Raw genomic sequence first — 20,176 nt, 5'->3', positions numbered from 1 at the left:
CTGCCCATAGTAAAAGTCATGACCATTTAATCTGTGTTTGCACCAAGCCCCCAATATGATATAAAACAAGAAAATAAGTCAAGAGATTTAACATACTAAACAGTGATGTCAAAGAGAAAAAAGGTGAAACTAGCTGATTTCCATATTATATATAATTATAATTACAAATGGATTACAGTGTGTTAATTATACAAGCAAGATTAACAGCTGCCCTACCTAGTATTTGCAAAAGGCAATGAGCCAAATGCACGTCTGGATAATTTATAAAAAATGATATGCATGTATCAATTAGTAGCAACTACTAACCTTTGACCAGCCTACTGATAACTACTATCGCATGGATTGGTTAAGATCAAATTCCTCCTGTAACATTGGGCAGCCCTGGTGCATGGGGCACCCTCTGCTCCATCCCGTCATCATTCTCCCCCTGTATCTCTGTCTCCACATCAAATCCAAACCCACCATCACTCCCATACAAGTTTTGATCCCACTGACCAATGACCGTCCTAGGTGGGAGCACAGAAGGAGCAGGATCCATTGACCCATCATCTACCCTCTGCTTCTTTTGAGGAGGAGAGGAGTCAAGCAGGGCATCTGGTGGGGATGGGCATGGCTTTTGCTTTTCCTCAGCCAAGGATGGCTCAGAGGCACTAAGTGCACCACCTAGTTTTTGCTGCTCTTCGATGATCTTCTGCAAATACTTCCCCTGAGCTTCAATTCTAAGTTGCAACTGTCTTTGAACCTGAGAGAGCCGCAAAGTTCAGGGAGTCAACAGTCATTCTAAAAAAACCACAACTAACATAATTGTCCATAACTGATGTGTCAGCTAGCATTAGCTTTCCATACTATGGAGAAGTCATGAACCCCTCATAAAACAATCCACATGCACGTATCCTGTTTTGTCCATGGACATCCACAGCTACCATACCCTTGAAATTATCACAGGCAACAGAAAGATGGGGCAAACCTCAAGCTGTTCATGAAGACGCTTTTGCACTTCCATCTGGATCTTCAGTGCCTCATTGATTTGTACTCCCCTGAAGGATGGAATTGTATGTATAATGTTAGATGGAGTCATAAATTCTTCAACAGCAATCTCAGTCTAAGTCCTAGATTTCTTGCTACACCCTTTTAAATATTATTATATTACAGAACAAAGATACCCACGGGGCAGAATCCATGCTAGAGAGGCTGTCACCAGAATCTTTCTTCTCCTCTTTAGAACCTAAAGGCCAACAAAGGTTCTACATACTTTCAGCCTTGATACACTAAAGATTAGATGATTTATTTGTAGAATGAGCAGGGGGAGGATGAGATCTTTACCGTCAGCTGGAGATTCTGGTAGGTATTTTGCAAGGCGGTACTTCTGCACAACGAAGAAAGGTTGCCAATTTCAGAGAAGCATAATTATATATATATATATATATATTGATAAGTCTCAAAACTGATACACTTTCACAGAGAGATCATATACCTGTAAATGACTCTTCACATGATATATAGTAAGGCCAGGTACACCCATCACCCTCAGAACACCCTTAGGTGTTGCTCCTGGAACAAAATTGGAAGTACAAAAAACGATAAGGAAAACATGACTACAAAAAACAACAAAAAAAAAACTCAGCCTTATCCCAACTTAATGGAGTCAGCTACAAGTATCCAAACAAAATAAAGTAGGGAAAACTGAAAAGAGGAAAATGACAGATGACAGATGTTTCTTAACTGATATTCTGTGAATCAGTATAACTGATTCAAATACTGGTTTTTACTGATCTGTTATTGCTGATTTTTATGGTCTATACCCTTTTCTCTTTGGTAGTTCAACGGACGGTCACCCCTCCAACAAGAAAAGGTATAAATATTGAAACTTTTCTGCCATTTGGATTGGAGAATTTATGGAAGAAATCGAGTTTTACATTTCCAGAAACCGCACGATTATATAGCCAAAGGGAATACGCCGCTCCAAAAATCATCCCAAGCACTGCTAATGTGGTTACTAAGCTATTTCTTTGGAAAGCTCCTACTGAGATGGGAAATTCCCCAATAAAGCTGGCTGCTAGTACCACGTGAACTTTATGTTCAGAATCGATTTTTCATTATGTTCCTAATTTCCGATATTGATTTTGAGTGGTGAATTTACGGATATATCCCTCTCCTAGTGCTACTAGGATTGACTCATAACTACTGATCCAGCCCTTGGATCAAGTTAAGAAAGCAAGTGTTCTACCCATGTTTGTGAAACTCAACCTAAGGTTAGAGACCATCTGATATCTCGATTTTGTTCTACGTTATTTCTCCCTAATTTGGTTTTATATTCTCTGGAAATTCAATTCTGTTTGGTACTGTTTTGATTACTCTATTACAATATTACATTTAAGTTATGTTGAGGTGATCAAGCCGGCCTATGAGATGGGTAATGTCTGTCCTAGTTTTCTCCTTGTGGGAGTTGAGTTGTTGAATTACCTCACTGTCGGTCACCATAATACTAGGAATGGAAATTTTTTTGGCTTCAACATCAATTAAAGATAAACAACTCAATTTAAAGGTATAGTAGCAATGTTGTAAATTCTGAAACAGTTTAAACCCTTAAGAGAGAACTACTAATCAAGTAATAGGACCAAACAAGAATTAAAATATGAAAAGAAGAGCTGTCTGGAATTTCAGAAAAGGGCTGGAGTAATTATAATCCAGTTATAAAAGAAGGGGCTTTCTTTAAAGAATAGAAACCTGGCCTTACTTGCAATTTAGAAGAAATCTCTTCTTATACCTCTCGACACATTATGATTGACTAGTACTTGTATCGATTGGGAAAAAATCCATAATGCGAACACCACCACCAACAACAAACTCAGCCATATTCCAACTTAATGGGGTCGGTACATGGATCCAACAAAACAAAGTAAGGAAACTAAGGTCTGAACAAAAAAAGGAAAGTGATGAGAGATGGAAAATGGAGAATAAAAGAAAAATTAAAGGTGAAAGCTGAAAGCTGAAAGTAAGAGGAAATAGGCCCAGATAGGGTCTGCTACATTGATCCTTGCCCTCCAAAAGGCTCTATCTGAGGTCATACATGGTACAAGACCTAGACTATGCATGTCCTTCCTCACAACTTCTCCTATGGTCATTTTAGGTTCACCCCTAGGCTTCCGTTGAACATGCTCATACCACCTCAAACGACTGTCTCGCAGCTTGTCGTTGATGGAGGCAACTCCCAAGTCAGCTCTAATACGCTCATTCCTAACTTTATCCTTCCTAGTTTTTCTGCACGCACAATATGACACTTCTTAACTGCCCAACATTCTGCCCCATACATCATGGCCAATTGTACAACAGTCAAGTAGAATTTTTCTTTTAGTTTTAAAGGAATACGTCGATCACACAGCACTCTAGACATACCTTTCCACTTCATCCACCCCCACTTTAATTCTTTGTGAAACATCATCCTCTATGTCACCTTCTTTATTTATGATTGACCCCAAATTTCTAAAATAGTCACTTTATGGTACCTCTCTTTCCTCAATTCGCACCATGTCGGTATCCATCATAGCGTGCCTAAAATTACACATCATATACTCTGTCTTCGTTCTACTAATCTTAAAGCCTTTTGTTTCCAAGGTTGATCTCCAAAGCTCTAACTTAGCGTTAAACCCTGTTTTTGTCTCATCCACCAAAACAATATCATCAGCGCCATGGAACCTCATCTTGAATGCTTTTGGTTAGATTGTCCATGATAAGCACAAACAGATAAGGGCTTAAGGCTGATCCCGGATGTAACCCAATTGTGTTGAAAATTTTGGTGAGAATTCACCACTCATATACCTCTTAAAGGTCACCTATTTATAGCTAAATCAAATAAAAATAGTTCACATCATTCACTACCTTTATACTACCACCTCATTCAAGCCCATCTCAGTATATAGATTTAAAGATCAAGGAAAGAAAAGGGTTGGCTATTGTTTATAATTTTTATGGTAGTAATGGCCAAAGGGATCAATTATAAATCCCAAAAATTTAGTGATTGAGGTATCTCTTTAATGCAAAAGTCGACCTCGAACCAAGGAAACCAGCAGGAGATCGATTGCAATAGGAACAATACAATAAAAGGAACAAAATTAAATAACTTAAACTCTTTTTTTCATTGATATTTTTGTTTACATGTGAGGAAGAAACATAAAAGGATAAGAAGAAGAAGAATAAAGGGATAGAAGGGGGGATAGGATCAGCTCTCTCGCGCACGGTCTCTCACCATTGCCGCGTCTCACAGCTTTAACCATACTCTTTTCTCTTCAATCTCTGTCCGTCCTCTGCTCAGCCTCATACTCTTATTTATAATAACCCAATTACAAAGCAACCAAATCCCAATCTAATTAAGAAACTAAATAAATCTAGAAAAGGAAACTACTAATTCATAAAACCTATAGAATAGAAACTTCCCATAAGATCTAGCTGCCATACATCAAAATAGAAACTTCTGTTTTAGAGAACAAACAGAAATTAGAAACTTTCTAAATATAAAAATAGAAACTAAACTTTGGCAGAATTAGGATAGAAGGTTTCTCCACTTGATGGGCCCACAAGATCTTCTAAAAAGCATCCCCCCACACGAGGCGTTTTTTTCTTCATATTCCAATCTACATCGCTCTTCTTGCTCTTTCCTAATTGATTCTTCTAATCTATTTCAAGATTCTTCATATGTGGGTGTGTATATTCTTTTTTTCCCCTTTTTTTATTTGGGGTGGGTGGGGTTGTTGTTAGATGTTTTGCATGGGAAGTGGGAAGTGAAGTTCATACCATCCTAGCTCCTGAGAAAAATATACACAAAGCCAGCCAGAAAAATAAGAACTAAATAAAACAAAAGAAGTTTAGCCCCACCCCCATCCCCCCCCCCCCCCCCAAAAAAAAAAAAGAGGAACTTCATATTGACTTGAAGTTGAAAAAGCCCCCTGATGTTCTTCCGCAATAGTGATGTTTATTCATTTATTCAGCCAAAACACAATGATTAATAGTTTCTCTTCCTCCCATTTATGTTTCTTAAAAGGGCGCCTAAGACCCTCTTTTGTTGCAACTTTGAATGATAATAATAATAATAATTTCTCCACTACTACCATCAATTTCATCCATCACTGCAGTGAACAATCAAAGCTATAAAAAGCCTCCAAATCTATTTTTGGAGGCTTTCATAGCTTTGATTGTTTCTCAAGCTCTAAAGGATTAGGTTCAGAAACTTGATTTAAAACCAGAATCGCAGTGATTAGGTATTGACCAGAATTGAAAAATAAACAATAAACAGAAATCAAAATTTCAGATGCACTTCAAAAATTTAATGGAATAGTTTATTCTATTAAGAGAATAGAATATCAGAATTTGGAACCAATCCAATGGTCAGATTCAAAGTTAACCTAGTTGGATTAAGACTGTTCGAGAACCAAAAGTCAATAGCAGAATATGGACTGGTCTCAGAACAGTATATGGAAGTAACCAGATTAAGAAACATCAGTAATAGAATTCAGCTTTAACCAACAGAACAGTATTCTGATTTTAGGAGTTAAAACAGTGACCAAACAGAAACCATAATCTGATATCAGACCTTAAGAACTCAGGAATTACCGATCCACCACCCACACCCCCACCCCCAAAATAAAAACCTCAGGGAATTGACATCCCGTCAGCCAACCTCAGCATCACGCTAAGGATTAGTTGCATCCCACAACCATATTCTGAATCCCACAGAACTTGAGGAAGGAAAACGCCAATCAACCTTATTCAATAGTAAAACTGTGGGGAGGAGCTCTAGGCTTTGCACTGCATATATTACAAACCAAAATAGGAAAGAGATAAAATCAACAAAAGAAACTCTATCCAATGTAGGAATAGGTGTCCCATCTGACAAACTCTATCCAAAGCAGGAGGAAGAGTTCTATTCAGACAAGATTATCCAACCTTTTCAAGCAAAGAGATAAAAAAAGATATAATAATAATAAAATAAAACACTCCAAAGTGTCCCGCAGTTCTGGTTTTGAGTGGATCAGAAAAACACCCAAGCTACTAGGCTATGTCTGAAACCACAGGCCCTTGTTTGGGCTTGGAGTGGTTCCTACATTGGTACTTATTCAGTTATTCAAGTACCTCCTCAAATCTCCATCACTATTATTTACTTGTCGGATGAAGTAGGCCTCAGATGCACATCAAGTATATATGCAAAAAGTATCCACATGATTTAATGATAAATTCTCAAAGGCATTTTCTCAAATTTTATCAAGTATAAAATATTGATTATAAGAGGGCCTAATATATTTCCTTACAGGGGATTTCCCATATCCAACATCCTTAATAGGTCCTAGTCGTTCTCTTCTAGGGTAGATATTTGAAAGAATGCATGGAGTACCATAGGATGACATCACTGATTCATGCTTAAGACTCATAGAGAAAATCTCTGAGGAATAAGTTGTACCTTGTCAGCATTTCTCATCCAAATGATAGGTCAGTCAAGAAGCATCAGATGGTTTATCATAATGCAGAAGGAAAACACGGAACCAAGCAAAAATATAACATTAAAATGTAGCTCGGGTAATGCTGAGAATCCAATGTCTCAAGCTGGGTAGCTTCACAAAGTTGATTATGAAGGTGGTGACCCAACCAAAATACTAATAAGTTCAGCTGCATTCTGTTCAAAGATATTGGTTTCTTACCAAATCTTTCCACCATGGGATACCATGTCACCTTGCACTGATAGCTACCACCAAGCAGCAATGCAAGTGCACTCAACTTAAATATCTCATCTCGTTATTAATATAAAAAACGACAAAAAACGAAACTAGTTTCAACCTTAAAGGTTGACGTCAAATAGATATAATGAGAAAATGAATAAGACTGGAAATTGATGCAGGAGCAATTCCTTGGACCATCCCAAACCCGTTGGGGGGGCCATATGAAGACAAACCGAGTCCAATTGGATTTTTGGGTTTAGTAGGATATCTTAATTTATTTATTAAAATTTTATTATTTGGGTTTATCTGTAATTGAGTCGATTAGAAGTTTGAGTTACTATATATCTCCTTTTATTGTTATTGATAGAGTCTTAGATAGGGTTGAATTGGAGATAACATGTAGCTGGTTTCAAAGTCTGTTTAGAGTTTTATTTAGGATTTTAATTCAGTTATGAGTCCTAGTTAAGAGTCTTTATTTATCTCTTTAAATACATAGTTGAAGTTAGCAAAGTTAGATTGGAATGAATTGATTTGTTTGGCTGAAACCTCGTGGTTTTGATTGCTCATGTGAGCTCTTCTTAGCTTCTCTTTTCTACTGTTACCTTCTTATTTAACCCCATTTTATATTATATATTTATATATTCTGTTCACCTGGTTGGATGTTCGTACGTTGTTCTAATGGAGTAATCAGTCCCGACCTTTGCAAACTTGGTAGAGCTTCATCGGTTTGTCTTTCCTCTTAGAGCGATTAAAAGAAATCCCAAGGTCTGTAATTCAAAACCCTTCTGTCGGAGACTAAATCCAGAATTTAGGACTGTTTCATCCCTACCGTAAGATTCAGTAGCAGACTTTGATTCTTACCTGGTTCTTTGATCTGTCGCTTCGGTTGTCAATAATCTCCATAGAATACGTAGTTGCGCTCGTCTCCCTTTATATGTAGAAAAAAGCATCTCATTTAGCTCTTTCATGCCTACTATAACTAGTTATTTCGGTTTTCTATTGGCAGCTTCAACCATAAGCTCAGCTCAATTTATTGGTCTGAACAAGATACAACTTATTTGAACTTAATTAAATGAACAATCATAAACTTTAAAAGAAATCTTTCTACACGATTCCACGTATTCTATAGCTCCTTCCCGCGTTAATTGCCAATTTTTGGTCATTGAGATTCATAGGCGATTCGGATTAATATTTAGGGATAAATATTACCTTTCTTTTTCCCCTTTCAAACCAAACCCAAATAAATCGAAATGATTGAAGTTTTTCTATTTGGAATCGCATTAGGTCTAATTCCTATTACTTTGGCTGGATTATTCGTCACTGCATAATCTCCAACTTGATCCAACCTGTATTGGGGGAGATTTTTACTCCAAATCGAGACTGGTTTCCGCTTTTGTTGGTCGAGTATCGTGAGAAAGAAGATGAGTTACTCTCTTTCACGATTTAATTAGGTACCTTATTTTATTACTTCACTTTCCCATATTACTCCTTCCTTTACCCCCAAGTCACTCAAGTCCTTATTTTTATCTTACTTCCAAGTTTATCCTCACACAATAAATCTGATTTCCTTCCATATCCCCACGCCCATTAAAACTACCAATTTACCCTTTTTGAGATTCCATTTAATTACATATTTGCCATCTTCTTTTACTTGTATTATAATTGTTTGAGCAGGCCCACAAGCGATCCAAAACGGGTTTCGGAACCCTGGATCCGCATCTATTGGTATCAGATAGACCACAACATCATGGTCTGAGAAACTAGGAGCAGTGCTCATCAAGTTGATCTGGGCAATCACCTAACAAAAGTTCATCAGTTACTCCCCTTGAAAGAGTGACAAAGTGAAGGTAGTTACAAAATAACTAGCAACCGTATCTAAATGCGGGAACCCATGGTCATGGACTCTTAAGACCATAAACAATGTTGCCGATTTCATAGAACAGTTAAACTGAGGGATGAGGGAAATACCAAGTAGAACTTATGAAGTTATAATAAAAATTCAGCATATTATCTTATACAAAATATTATACCTTCATGTGAAATAAATATTTTTTTAAAATATACCAAAATATATGGAAAATTGATGCAGATTCATCACCGAAATAAGCTTGTTTTATTAGGAATAAGTCTAGGGCTGGGTTATATACATGTTGGGTCATTGATCATGTGGGTTTTCACTGTAATAGGTCACCCTTATGGACCTAAAGTAGGGGCACATAGGTTGCATACCAGATTAGCTCTATACTTGGTTTATTTTCATGTTTTAGTGTTTTAATATTGAACTGGTCCACACCTCTCCACGAATTTAAGAGAGGTTGTGAAGTGTAATTAAAGTCAGCTAGGTGTTTTTACACTCCTAGGCTGATTAGGAATAGGGCCAATGGCCACTATAAATAAAACAATTCGGTGGGGGGTTATTCTCACCTCTGAATTTTGAAAACTTTGCTCTTGCAAGCTGTTGCAACTTCTCTTCTCTTTGAAGATTGTCTTGTGTTTGATCAAGGCTGGTGGGATTGGTGTTTGATCCAATCGACACCTTGTCGTGTGAAGCCCAAGTGGTTCGTTGGTGGGATTGGTGTCTGATCCAATCGACACTCTGCGGCGTGAAGCCCGAGTGGTTCCTTTCAAGTTCTACTGTCTGGTTTAAGTCAAAGATCCAATTTTTATTCAAGCTCATCCATCAACAAGCTGTTGCCAATAACCTTCTGCAATTACAACTAAGTTTGGAATCATCCTCATCCCCATCCCCATCCCCAATCTTCTTCTGCTAATCCTCTACATCCCCAACCCTAGCTTTCCCCTTTTTATTTTCAATTTCCCAACAACCATAATTCTGTCCGGACATAACCAACTATCAGAAATTCACCAAACCTCAGCCATAACACCCCCTGCCCATAACATACACTCGATCCACACTGCTGCCCATTCCCACCATTAAAACCCTAACTTCCTCCTCCTCAAATCAAAACCTAAAACCCTAATTTCTGCCCAACCCAAACCAACTGTCAGAACAGTCTACAATCTGACCGATTATCCCTCATACCCTCCTAAGAAAACCATTCAAGTTTGGTTAACTTCTGTCTAGCCAAACCCTAGAAATCCATCTTTTCCTCTTTTCCAAAACCCGAAACCCTAACCCTAACTTGCTGCCCATTCAAGTTTACACACTTCCATCCATCAAAACATCTCAGGACCTTCACTGATAGACTCCCCTACACTTGCCTAGCATAACCAACACCTCAAACCCTAACTCTAATTTTGACCTAAAACCATATTTTGACCTAATCGGATCACCAGTTCATATCAGATCCTGGTTTACTAGCTCCTAGTTGGTCCCCTACGAATCTAGGACTACATTTAAAATAATTCAGAAAAATACAGAATAAGGAAAATGCCAAGAACATGCACCTTAGGGGAGTGTTGTGCCTGCATGGCCCGGATATAACCATTAAAGTATAACCAGGCCATGCTTGGATGTGGGGCCTACAATATGGGCCAGATCCCAGCCATGTGTATTAAACACACATTTTAGTAGCACCTCCCAACAAAATGATAAGCAAACATTTGCAAATAATATGACTGAAAGCTGATCTCTCTCTCCTTGAAGCAAACGTTCGTCTCTCTAGTAAAACTGGACAAAGGGCAATATCAATGGTTGGTTGGAAAGCTGATCTATCTCTCCCATACCCGGCCAGACATTGCCTTTGCTGTCAGCATGGTTAGGCAATACAGGCATGACCCATACACTTCACACTGGGAAGCTGTGATCCATATATTACGGTACTTGAAGGCTGCCACAGGCATGGGAATTCTTTTCTCCCCTCATGATCACCTGCGGGTGGAGGCTTTTACGGACTTTGACTAGGCTAGTTCTCCTGATGATCAAAGGTCTACTTCCGGTTATTGCACCTTTGTTGGAGGAAACTTAGTCACGTGACGGAGCAAGAAATAGACTGTTGTTGCCAAGTCAAGTGCGAAGCCGAGTTTCGTGCCATGTCCCATGGGATTTGTGAAATAATGTGGCTCCAGGGACTATTGGAAGACTTGGTCATTCCTACATCGTTACCCATGATGCTTTACTGTGACAACAAGTCTGCTATCAGTATTGCCCATAATCCAGTCCAACATGATCACACCAAGCATGTGGAGATTGACCGTCATTTCATCAAAGCATAGTTCAAAATCTCGGTGAGATCTTGGAAAACTCGAGCTTTTCAAGACGAGTTATTATACGAAACAAAAATATGTAAAACTCGAAAAACTCAACCAAGATTTCGAATATTTCAAGAATCTCGGATAAATCTCAGTGAAATCTCGAATATTTCTCGAGAATTTCAATCTCCTCAGTTCTCATAGAGTCATAGTATTGTATTGTTGGGACTTGGGAGTTAAGACGTGGAAGACTAGGGTAGTGGTGTCTATGACTTATGTATTATTCATTGCATTAGGTTGGGTGTCAATGTAATATGCATTGTGAACACTTTATTGTATCTTGTGGTTTGTCGTATAAACTTTCAGTCTTTAACTATTTCTTAAATAATTATTCAATATTATATGCACAATTTACTTGTTTTACTTTCCAATTATGTCTCATATCATTCAAACAATGTGTAGAATAGGCAATATTACATTAAGGGTTCGGCCTTTATTGCCAACCAAGGGTGCAAATCCAAAACACCAACCAAATTGGGTGTTTTTTTTTTTCAATTTGAACCTTTAACTATGTTTATTAAGTTTAAAACAAGCTTACCTTAAAGTTTCGGAGCCAACTATGGCCATATGTCCACCAAAACATAATTCCGAAACATAAAAAAAAAAATACACTGTCTCGTCGAGATCTTGGAAAACTCGACCTGGTGGAGACCGAGTTTTAGAACCTTACATCAAAGAGAAGTTGGAACAAGGACTGATTTGTACTCCATTTGGTAAGCCCGGAGAACAATTAGCTGATGTTTTTATCAAGGGCTTGAGTAGTAAAGTTTGTATTCTTCTTGTATGCAAGTTGGGCATTTGTGATATCCATGGAAAAAGAACTCAATCGAAACCGACCGAAACCACCGAGATATCTCGGTTTTGCAAGAAATCGAGACGAGTTAAGCAGGGAGTTTTAAAAGTTCATGGTTTCGGTTGGTTTCGACTGGTTTTGACCATATTTCGGTAGTTTAGACTTGAATACCTAAATAAGTGTCACTTATCCCCATCGAAACTTTAGGAAACCTAACTAGAAACTAGGACAGACACTTATTTATGCCTAATATCATTCAAGTAAATGTTTTTGTATTTGTATTTTATTTACAAATATAGGTATCTCATGTACAAATATCTCTCCCATATTTCGGTAGTTTCAACCTGAATACCTATATATTATGGAAAGCTATCAAAACAAAGCTTTCTAACAAATCCAAGATTGCTTAAATCTGATTTATATTGAAGGACTTATGTTCCGGTCAAAGTTAATTTGGTATGTGCGAATGCTGTCAAAATGGCTTTGAATGAAAATAATTTTTTAGACATCAAAACAAATGAATATTTTACCGCACTTTTGGTTTTTTAGTAATGTTTTACCATATTAAGATTTATAAAATTTTTAGATTTGAGAAAAACCCCAGCATTAGAAAGTTGAAAATTTCACCTACCGCTGAAAATCCAGTTTTTGTTCTTGAACTGGGGGATTGACTTTTTTTTCCTTTCGGAATTTGATTTTTTTAACTATTTTAATTGAATTCAAATAGGGGGGTATTTGCTTATTTACGAATAATATCTTAAGTAAATGAAATAAAAATACAAAAACATTTTAATCATTTGGCATAAATAAGTACCTGGCCTGACAACTATGATTCTCAGTACACTGTACGTACATTAGTAAACTTGGGTCAAAAACCACAAGTACCATTTTGAGTGTTTTTTTTATTTTTTTTGGTGAAAATAGTTCATGCATTGTGTTTAGAATGTCAAAAATAGGCTGTACACCAAAAATCAGATCAAAAAAAGCATTTCTGGGCCTCGAAACCACCAACTCAAGTTGGCTGGGAAAATATCATTGGTTTCCACCAGTTTCGACCATATCTCGGCTTCTGACTGGTCGAAACCGGATATCTTGAACCTTGGTGATATCCATGCACCAAGTTGAGGGGGAGTGTTGTAATATGGGGTATAAAGGTAAAATTGTCCTTAGGATTTATGTAGTATTGCCCTAGGGGCTTTATTGTCTTTGTACCTCATATCTCATTATTATAAATAAAGTGGACTGGTGCCACTCTGACACAAGTCACAATTCCCAAAACCATCAAAAAAATATGCAAATTCTTTTCTTTTTTCAGATAGATAACAACAAAATTCTATTAAAATTAAATATTTGGGCACCACCGACTTTGTGGCATTACAAGGAAAACTCCCAACACCTTTAACCCCAACCCAAGTCCCTAAGGAGAAGGCAAGATTTGATCCCAAGCCGTGGCAACAAGAGACCACTGCCCTTACTAGTTGTGTCACCTTAAAAAATGCAAATTCTTTACAATAAAAGTACGTAATTCAATATATATTTTCCAGAGATTCAGTACATACAAATATTTTACTAACATATTTTTAATAAAGTACACACAAATATATAAATATATACTAATTTATCATAGTTCAAAGAAAAGAAAAAAGCGGAAAAAAGCATGGAACCAAAAGTGCAGATAACATATCTGATGATGAGGATCAGAGATCCTTGTCCAGCCATCGGCAGGCTTTCCTAGTCTTATGCACAAGTGGAAAACAAGAAAGGCCATCGAATTTAAAATTTACCAATAAAAAAAAAAGGGGGCCATCCATTACTCATTTATTCTCTCAGTAATAAATTTAGGTATTCATGACCAGATTAAGATTTGGAATTTTAATTGGATTAGGAATTAAGTATTAAGATAAAAGTCCTTAATAAAGGCTATCATTAAATTCTGACTACAGTGCTCCATAGACAATATGGAGCTGGCAGGTATAGGTGGAGACTGGGGAGTCTTTACCAATCATGGTAATATAATCACAGTTACTCTAATCCAGTTGATATATTCCATCACTGAATAATTAAAGCTGTAGCTTATAGGTTAGAGATCTGTTGTGGCTCTCACGGTTGGACTGATTTCATAGTAGGGGAAAATGCAGCTCTGGTTATCATGGTTAAGTTCTAAATCAGGGGGCCCTTGGAGGAATGCATATCTTATTGGAAGGACAAGATTTCTTTTGACATCATTTAGATTATTTTCTTAGAGATGGAGAAAAGATCAAATAACTCTGAGGCTGATTTTGATGCCCTAGCTAAAGTGGGGTAGTAAGAGTGCAAGACTATGTGCTTGGGGCCTAAGACACTGTAGTCTGTATGGTTTCTCAGCCCATTTCAAGGTTCCCTGTCATTGAACTCAACATATTTTGTAAGAAAATAAGTAATAGATTCTGAAAGGGTAGTCAAATTTGTAGGATGATTACATTGATTAAAAGAATGATGATGAAACAGTATTCAAATTGTTCCCAGATACGAAAAATAAACCAGCAACAAATGTTTTCATTACTGAATCGAAAATACCCACTATCTGGTCCACCAAGTTGTGTGATGGCATCTACAAAGCGATCATGAAGATCTGAAGTCCACCGCAAGCGTTGCTTTCCAGTCCCACCAGGAGGAGCTGAATTGTTTATTGTGGATCCCCCCAATACTCCAACATTTGCAAGTTGATCAGCACTCTGAGCCTTATGAGGCACTAAGCCAATGTTTGTGACTTTCTTCGGCTGAAACATGATGGATAGACTGCAAGTTCTCAAAATAAAAAACACAAGAGTAAGACTCCGTGTATGCTTTACCAGATGCAAAATTTACAAGAAACCCAAAACAAGTCCACACATTTTAATGAAGGATCACATCATAATAGTTGCAATTAGCTTATTAACACCAGAAACACATGACAATGTAGCTACATCTATCAAAGGCAAAACACAGGACAGGAATGGAACTACAACGGCTACTTTCACTAGATGAGCTCCTATCTGATCAATTTTAAAAAGGGAGAAAAGGAAAAGACAAAGCACAGATATAAGTACTTTTCAATAGTTGAGCAAGACATCACGACACGTCCATACTCTATTACTTAACAACAGCATATTTAGTGGATCGCTAGAAGTTGTAAATATGGACAGAAAAATAGGGATAAAGAGGGAGCCAATACAACCAAATTAAAATGCAATCAACGAGATTAGGGCTGAAGCAATCTACTAAATTGAGGAAGTTCAAGGAAAGACACAGCTGGTAAGAAAATAATAAACGTCCAAGAAGCAATTATTACTTCAAAAAATAATGAATAAAAGAATCCGATAATCGATCCTTAATTTCCTCGATAGCACTAAGTTCATAAAAGAATAGTTCAAACTTCAATAACATGGAATGCTTAAATAAAACAAAAGGGAAAACTCAGCAACAGAAGATTCAGAGAAACTCCACCTGCTGAAACCTTTCTCCGGACGAATATCTACAATTTCCAAGAAATCCCAATCCCAAACAACCCCTCGGAAATCCAAAAATCTTCAAATAAACACCTTCTCCAAGTGCTCATCTCTTTCACCACAGCTAAGCTATTCAATGAAGCGACAAAGACCCCTTTAACCGCATTTAATCCAACGTGAAGCAAAAAAAGAGATCTAAACCTCAAAATTCAAATCTCTGACGACGAAACTCCAATTACAGAAACATCAGACACTCGAAATAGCAATTGAAGCGTCGAAAACTCTGACCCACCAGGCCCAAATGGGGCGTTAGAACAAACGAAAGTGGAAAGAGCAGGTGAAGTTCTGCAACTGAAAGCAAAAGGGGGGAAATCAAACAAGGACAATTCGAACATAAGCTCAGAATTGTTTAGGGTTTGATTAGAGAGAATCTTCACGTTATCTCTTTCTCTCTCCTCCTCCTCCAGTAAGAAAAGCTAGGGTTTTTGGGGTAGTTGTGTTAAGTATTTGTGCTTCAGAACGTTATAAAATGGTTACGGAGAGAGAGATAGAGAGAGAGCGAGAGAGAAAAGAGGAAAAAGCGGAAAAGCGGTCGTCGAGATAGCGTACAAAAGACGGCGGTCTTTTTATGATTTTTAACACTCGCTTTTCTTTTGATGATTCAGAAAGCACCTTTTCTCGTGAGTATGGATTTATAACCCTTGGATTAGAATCAGATTTTAAGAACTTTTATTATTGGATTACGATCGAACAGCTAAGGAAAATTGTCGTAGTGATTATATGAGGATGAGCGCATATGCAAGCTCTGTTTAGAAGGGACAAACGAGAGAGTTGGGCTTTTACCTAATTCCTGTGATTAATAAATGTGGGCCGCATGTGCGGGTGACCGTGTTGTACTTTCTTTTTCACGTAAGGGTAGGGTGAAATAATTGTGTAAGAAAGGAATAGAGTTTTGTTAGATTACAATCTGACGGTTGATAAATGGTTTACATGTTGTGGAAGAGATCTCGAGGGCTCCACCTTGAAGTTTTCCATGAGTTTAATATAGCTTGAAATTATTAAAAAAATACAAGAGATTGCTGTCTAGGTCTGTATCGCCTACAAATTCATGCAACGTGGGCAAGAGATGACATTTTTTATTTTATGGGGGGTAGCATAGTACTTTCGTGTGCTTCATGTGCTTAGGTGCAAGAGCCAGCGATCAAGTAGCGTTATTTTTCTCTTTTAAAAAAAAAAGAATAAATTATATTTCAGGTACCCAATCTTGATCAAAAATGTCATTTTAGGTATCCAATTTTTGAAAATTGATGTTTGGGATAGATTTTAAGTTAGTCCTACTCTAAAATGATGTAAATTTCCAAATTTATTCCTCTCAACCACACTATCACCTCCACCTCCCCAAGTATTACCGCCATCACCATTGCCTCAAGCCCCTCAACCCTTGCAACTCCACCTTGCCCCATCCCGCGCTGCCCTCCCCTGTCCCCTATCCCACCATTCCCCCGCTCTTGCCCCACTAGAAATAGAATCCATCAAATCATCAAATTGGATTGAAATCATGACTTCTTATGATTTTTTATTCTCTAATTCATTAAATAGAGAGAAAATTTCAAACGATTAGTTTTTGAAGGCTTTTGGTTGACCTAACCTGTTTCTACAAGATTTTTGTGCTCTTGAGAATCATTGTAATGGATTTTTAATTTGCTTGTCCTACCAATTCTAAAGTTTTTTGTTGTAACACTCTCACATTATGAGTTTGTATCCTTTATGTATAAGGTGTGTCCTACACAAGGAGAATCACTAAAGTGATAGGAGAAGATTTTTAGCAAAGCATTTGATAAACTATGTATAAGAAGGGAAGCAATTAAAAGGGGGTTTTTATTTTTTAACCCTAAGGGGTAGCTTGGTTGGCAAAGACCAACACCTCATAATTAAGAGGTCATGAGTTCAAATCTCCTTGGGACCTATCTTTGCTACCAATGATTTAAAATAGTGAAAAGTCTTGAAGTATGAGTATCTCTTTGGGAGTGGATGTAGGCTAAGGTGTCGAACCATTATAAATACTTGTGTCTGTTTTACATTTTGTTTATCTTTACATTGTGCACTATTGAATGTGTTCAAGCTTTTCTATTAGCTTACGCATTTGCAAATCCCTTTGGGAAAAAGTTTGAATCATTGTTTCAGTTTAGAAAATCCAAGTCATCCCTTTTTGGGTTGCCTACTGATCCCACAACAACCTTATAAATGTGCACTCAAATGAAGAAAATTTAAGGTGAAATTACCTATTTCAATAAGTACAAAAACATACATGAAATTATAGATTGAAATTTTTTTAATTTTCTTGTTTATGCTTGTGGTATATGTCTAAGATGAATCTCGTATGTGTTATTACATGTCGGCAATATTTATTAAATATGTTTAGGTAGTAGGTAGTATAAGACATGTTTAAGGTTATGCAACGATGATACCTGTATGTATTGCTATTGAAATAATATATTGTTAATAAAATATATTATATTTACATTTGACCTTTTACATTTAAGTTTCAAATATTATTTAATTATATGGTTTGGTGTGTTTGTGTAAATTTATTTAATGATGTAATGTAGAATAATATATGGCAAACATTTATTTATTATTTTGGGAGGGGGGATTTTTTGTCCGGGAGCATGGCCCATGAGTTAGAATGCACGTAGAAACATCAACAAGGGTGGTATTTTCGCTTTTCATGGGGGTAGAACGATCATCATTTTGTGAGACTTGTGTCTAGGTGCATGAGCCACACTCCCGGACAGCTCCTTTTTCCTTTATTATTTTAAATGATAAATTATTTGTTTATCTGGTGTCACATGTTACTTTTGACTTATACAAGATTTAAACAAAACATTACTTCTTGTTTGTTTCAAAAGCAGCCTATATATCTTTTTTTCTCTCATTTGAAAAGATGATGGATACTGAACATCACCGGATATTGCTTCCCTAGAAGTTTCAGATTCCAATTTTGATTAGAAATAAGAAAAGGACTAAATATGTGTAAGTTGTGGAAAGAATATATCTGGTGGTGTTGGTAGGCTAAATTAAGAAACATTTAACCAATATTGCAGCAGATGTAACAGGTTGTCCCAAAGTATATATATCTTCAGAAGTAATAATGCAAATGTTTAATATCTTGGAAGGATGACAAGAAATTAAGCAAATGAAGTCTTATCGGCAATAGCACATGGCTTGCCACCGATTGAAATATTTCATTGGGAAAGGGATAGGCACACCGCCTATGTGCGGTAAATTAGCGAGCAACACCAATGGGGGAGCGAGATGGGGTATCATATAGGATGGCAGGATTGCAGGGGGATCATTTCAAAGGGAGGAAGAGAGAGATAGATACAGTGAGTGTTAGTTTACGATACACCAACAGTGTGCCCAACCTTTAACCTATTTATTAATAAGTTTTGAGTATTGAAAGAATTAGCTCAATAAGGGGGATCTTTATCCCCTCAATTTGCCTGTCCCTCAATTTCCTCAATTCCATCTAATAGGGAGACAGAAATGACCACTTTACCGCCTGTCCGAACACACTACCTGGGGTGGGATCCACCTCCCTCTATTAGAGGGAATTGAGGAAATTGACGGGCAGACCAATTGAGGTGATATTTTCTGCAATAAGGGGACACGTATGGGATGGGCATCAACCAAGGCGGGATTTTTCATTTTATAGGGGATGGGGCGAACATTTTAGGGGGCTGCGTCTGGGCACAAGCTACACTCGACTAGGCAGCGTTCTTCTTCCCATATTTATTTACCCAAAGAAAAGTTTTTGATAGAGCACTTTTCTAAGCAAAAAAGTTCTCCCACTGTCATTTAGGAAAGAATCTCCCTACAAACACATCTAATTTTGCCATGTGAAAGATTGTTGTCATTTCTACCTATAAAGAAAAGATTGTTGTCATATTTGGGCGTTGATTTTTTATGGAATTGTTTAGGGGTGTGGACCGTGTGGTCTACCTCTATACAAATTTTCAGCCCGATCTGACCTACCATAAACACCTACCCTTTCTCTTAATTATTTTAGGGGAAATTTCACATACCTCCCCAAAGTTTGCCTTAATCATATTTTTACCCACCAATCAGTGAACTGGTGACTGAAAACGTTAAAACTATGTTTTAGTTGACCAAAATGCCTTTCTTCTTCTTGGTCTGGAAAGGGGGTGAAGCGGGGGTGGTTATGCCACCAAATCAAGCAGCTCCAGCAGTTCAAGCAAACCTTGAAACACAATGATGGCACTCCCTGAGCCAGGGGAAGAACCAAAGAGGGCAGTCTTCCTCTTCCTTCTTCTCCACCCTTTATTTTCCCAAAACCGAAGTCCCCAAAACCTAACTCCATCTTCGATTTGCCAATAGCCAAAACCATTCCACACCATCTCTTTCCCTTCTTCTTCCCATCTCCATCGATTGCAACAAACGATCGAAACCCCCTTCTTTTTTTTTCTTTTTATAAAAATTAATCTGAAATCTCAGATTTCAACCATTCCATTTGAATCGACTATAGACGTTTGGAAGATTTTCATAGAATTCCCATCCACTCTTCTGTCCTACTGCTTTCAATTGAAAATGTAAGAACCCTTAACCGGATCCTCCTTAATCCTCCCTTTAAACAATGGACAAAAATCTGACAAGAAATGGCACTCTCTCTCATTCTAGAGCATAAACCAGACCCATTCCTACAATCTCTAAACCAGAAACACATATTTCACCAGAGAATGCCAATCTACAGTAGAAATCAGAGAAACCAAAACACTAGAAAGGGCAAGCAGATCGAAACCCCTACCTAGGAAGATGGGATTGCCACGGTAAGAAAAGAGTCCCCTTGGTTCTCCATTTACAAATCTATTTACTCTCACCTAACGACTTCCGCTGGGGGTGGGCGAGACCAGGAATGGGATTGGGGAGATGGGATTGCAATGGCAACATGGGTATTGAGCTGCGCTGGCAAACAAGAA

General features: G+C 37.5%; 1 protein-coding gene across 3 annotated transcripts; it reads right to left on the bottom strand.

Annotated features, from left to right (window-relative positions):
- Positions 1 to 143: 143 nt before the first annotated feature.
- On the bottom strand, positions 144 to 15,685 carry LOC122667553 (myb family transcription factor PHL7-like). Of its 3 annotated transcripts, none has more exons than XM_043863875.1 (7): positions 15,153 to 15,685; positions 14,273 to 14,491; positions 1,475 to 1,551; positions 1,324 to 1,366; positions 1,168 to 1,225; positions 968 to 1,037; positions 144 to 742 (listed from the first exon to the last, which is right to left on the bottom strand). In XM_043863875.1, the coding sequence occupies exons 2-7, from the start codon at positions 14,478 to 14,480 to the stop codon at positions 353 to 355; spliced, it is 846 nt and encodes a 281-aa protein (XP_043719810.1). In that variant the 5' UTR covers positions 14,481 to 14,491; positions 15,153 to 15,685; the 3' UTR covers positions 144 to 352. The 3 variants fall into 3 exon arrangements, with proteins under 3 accessions (XP_043719810.1, XP_043719809.1, XP_043719811.1); XM_043863874.1 differs by having other exon boundaries at positions 14,273 to 14,490; positions 15,178 to 15,684; XM_043863876.1 differs by lacking the exon at positions 15,153 to 15,685 and having other exon boundaries at positions 14,269 to 14,435.
- Positions 15,686 to 20,176: the final 4,491 nt, after the last annotated feature.

The sequence above is a fragment of the Telopea speciosissima genome, chromosome 7 (genome assembly GCF_018873765.1).
Source record: "Telopea speciosissima isolate NSW1024214 ecotype Mountain lineage chromosome 7, Tspe_v1, whole genome shotgun sequence".
Classification (NCBI taxonomy): domain Eukaryota; kingdom Viridiplantae; phylum Streptophyta; class Magnoliopsida; order Proteales; family Proteaceae; genus Telopea; species Telopea speciosissima.
This window is presented reverse-complemented; position numbering and strand designations above follow the sequence as displayed.

Bases quoted from the DNA above. Each gene is read 5' to 3' on its own strand.
- LOC122667553 (XM_043863875.1), bottom strand. From the start codon at position 14,480: ATGTTTCAGCCGAAGAAAGTCACAAACATTGGCTTAGTGCCTCATAAG. The intron at 1,552-14,272 runs GTGGGTATTTTC...ATTTTGTTCCAG, and splicing joins ACAACTTGGTGGACCAGATA to GAGCAACACCTAAGGGTGTT. The intron at 1,367-1,474 runs GTATATGATCTC...TTCGTTGTGCAG, and splicing joins ATGTGAAGAGTCATTTACAG to AAGTACCGCCTTGCAAAATA.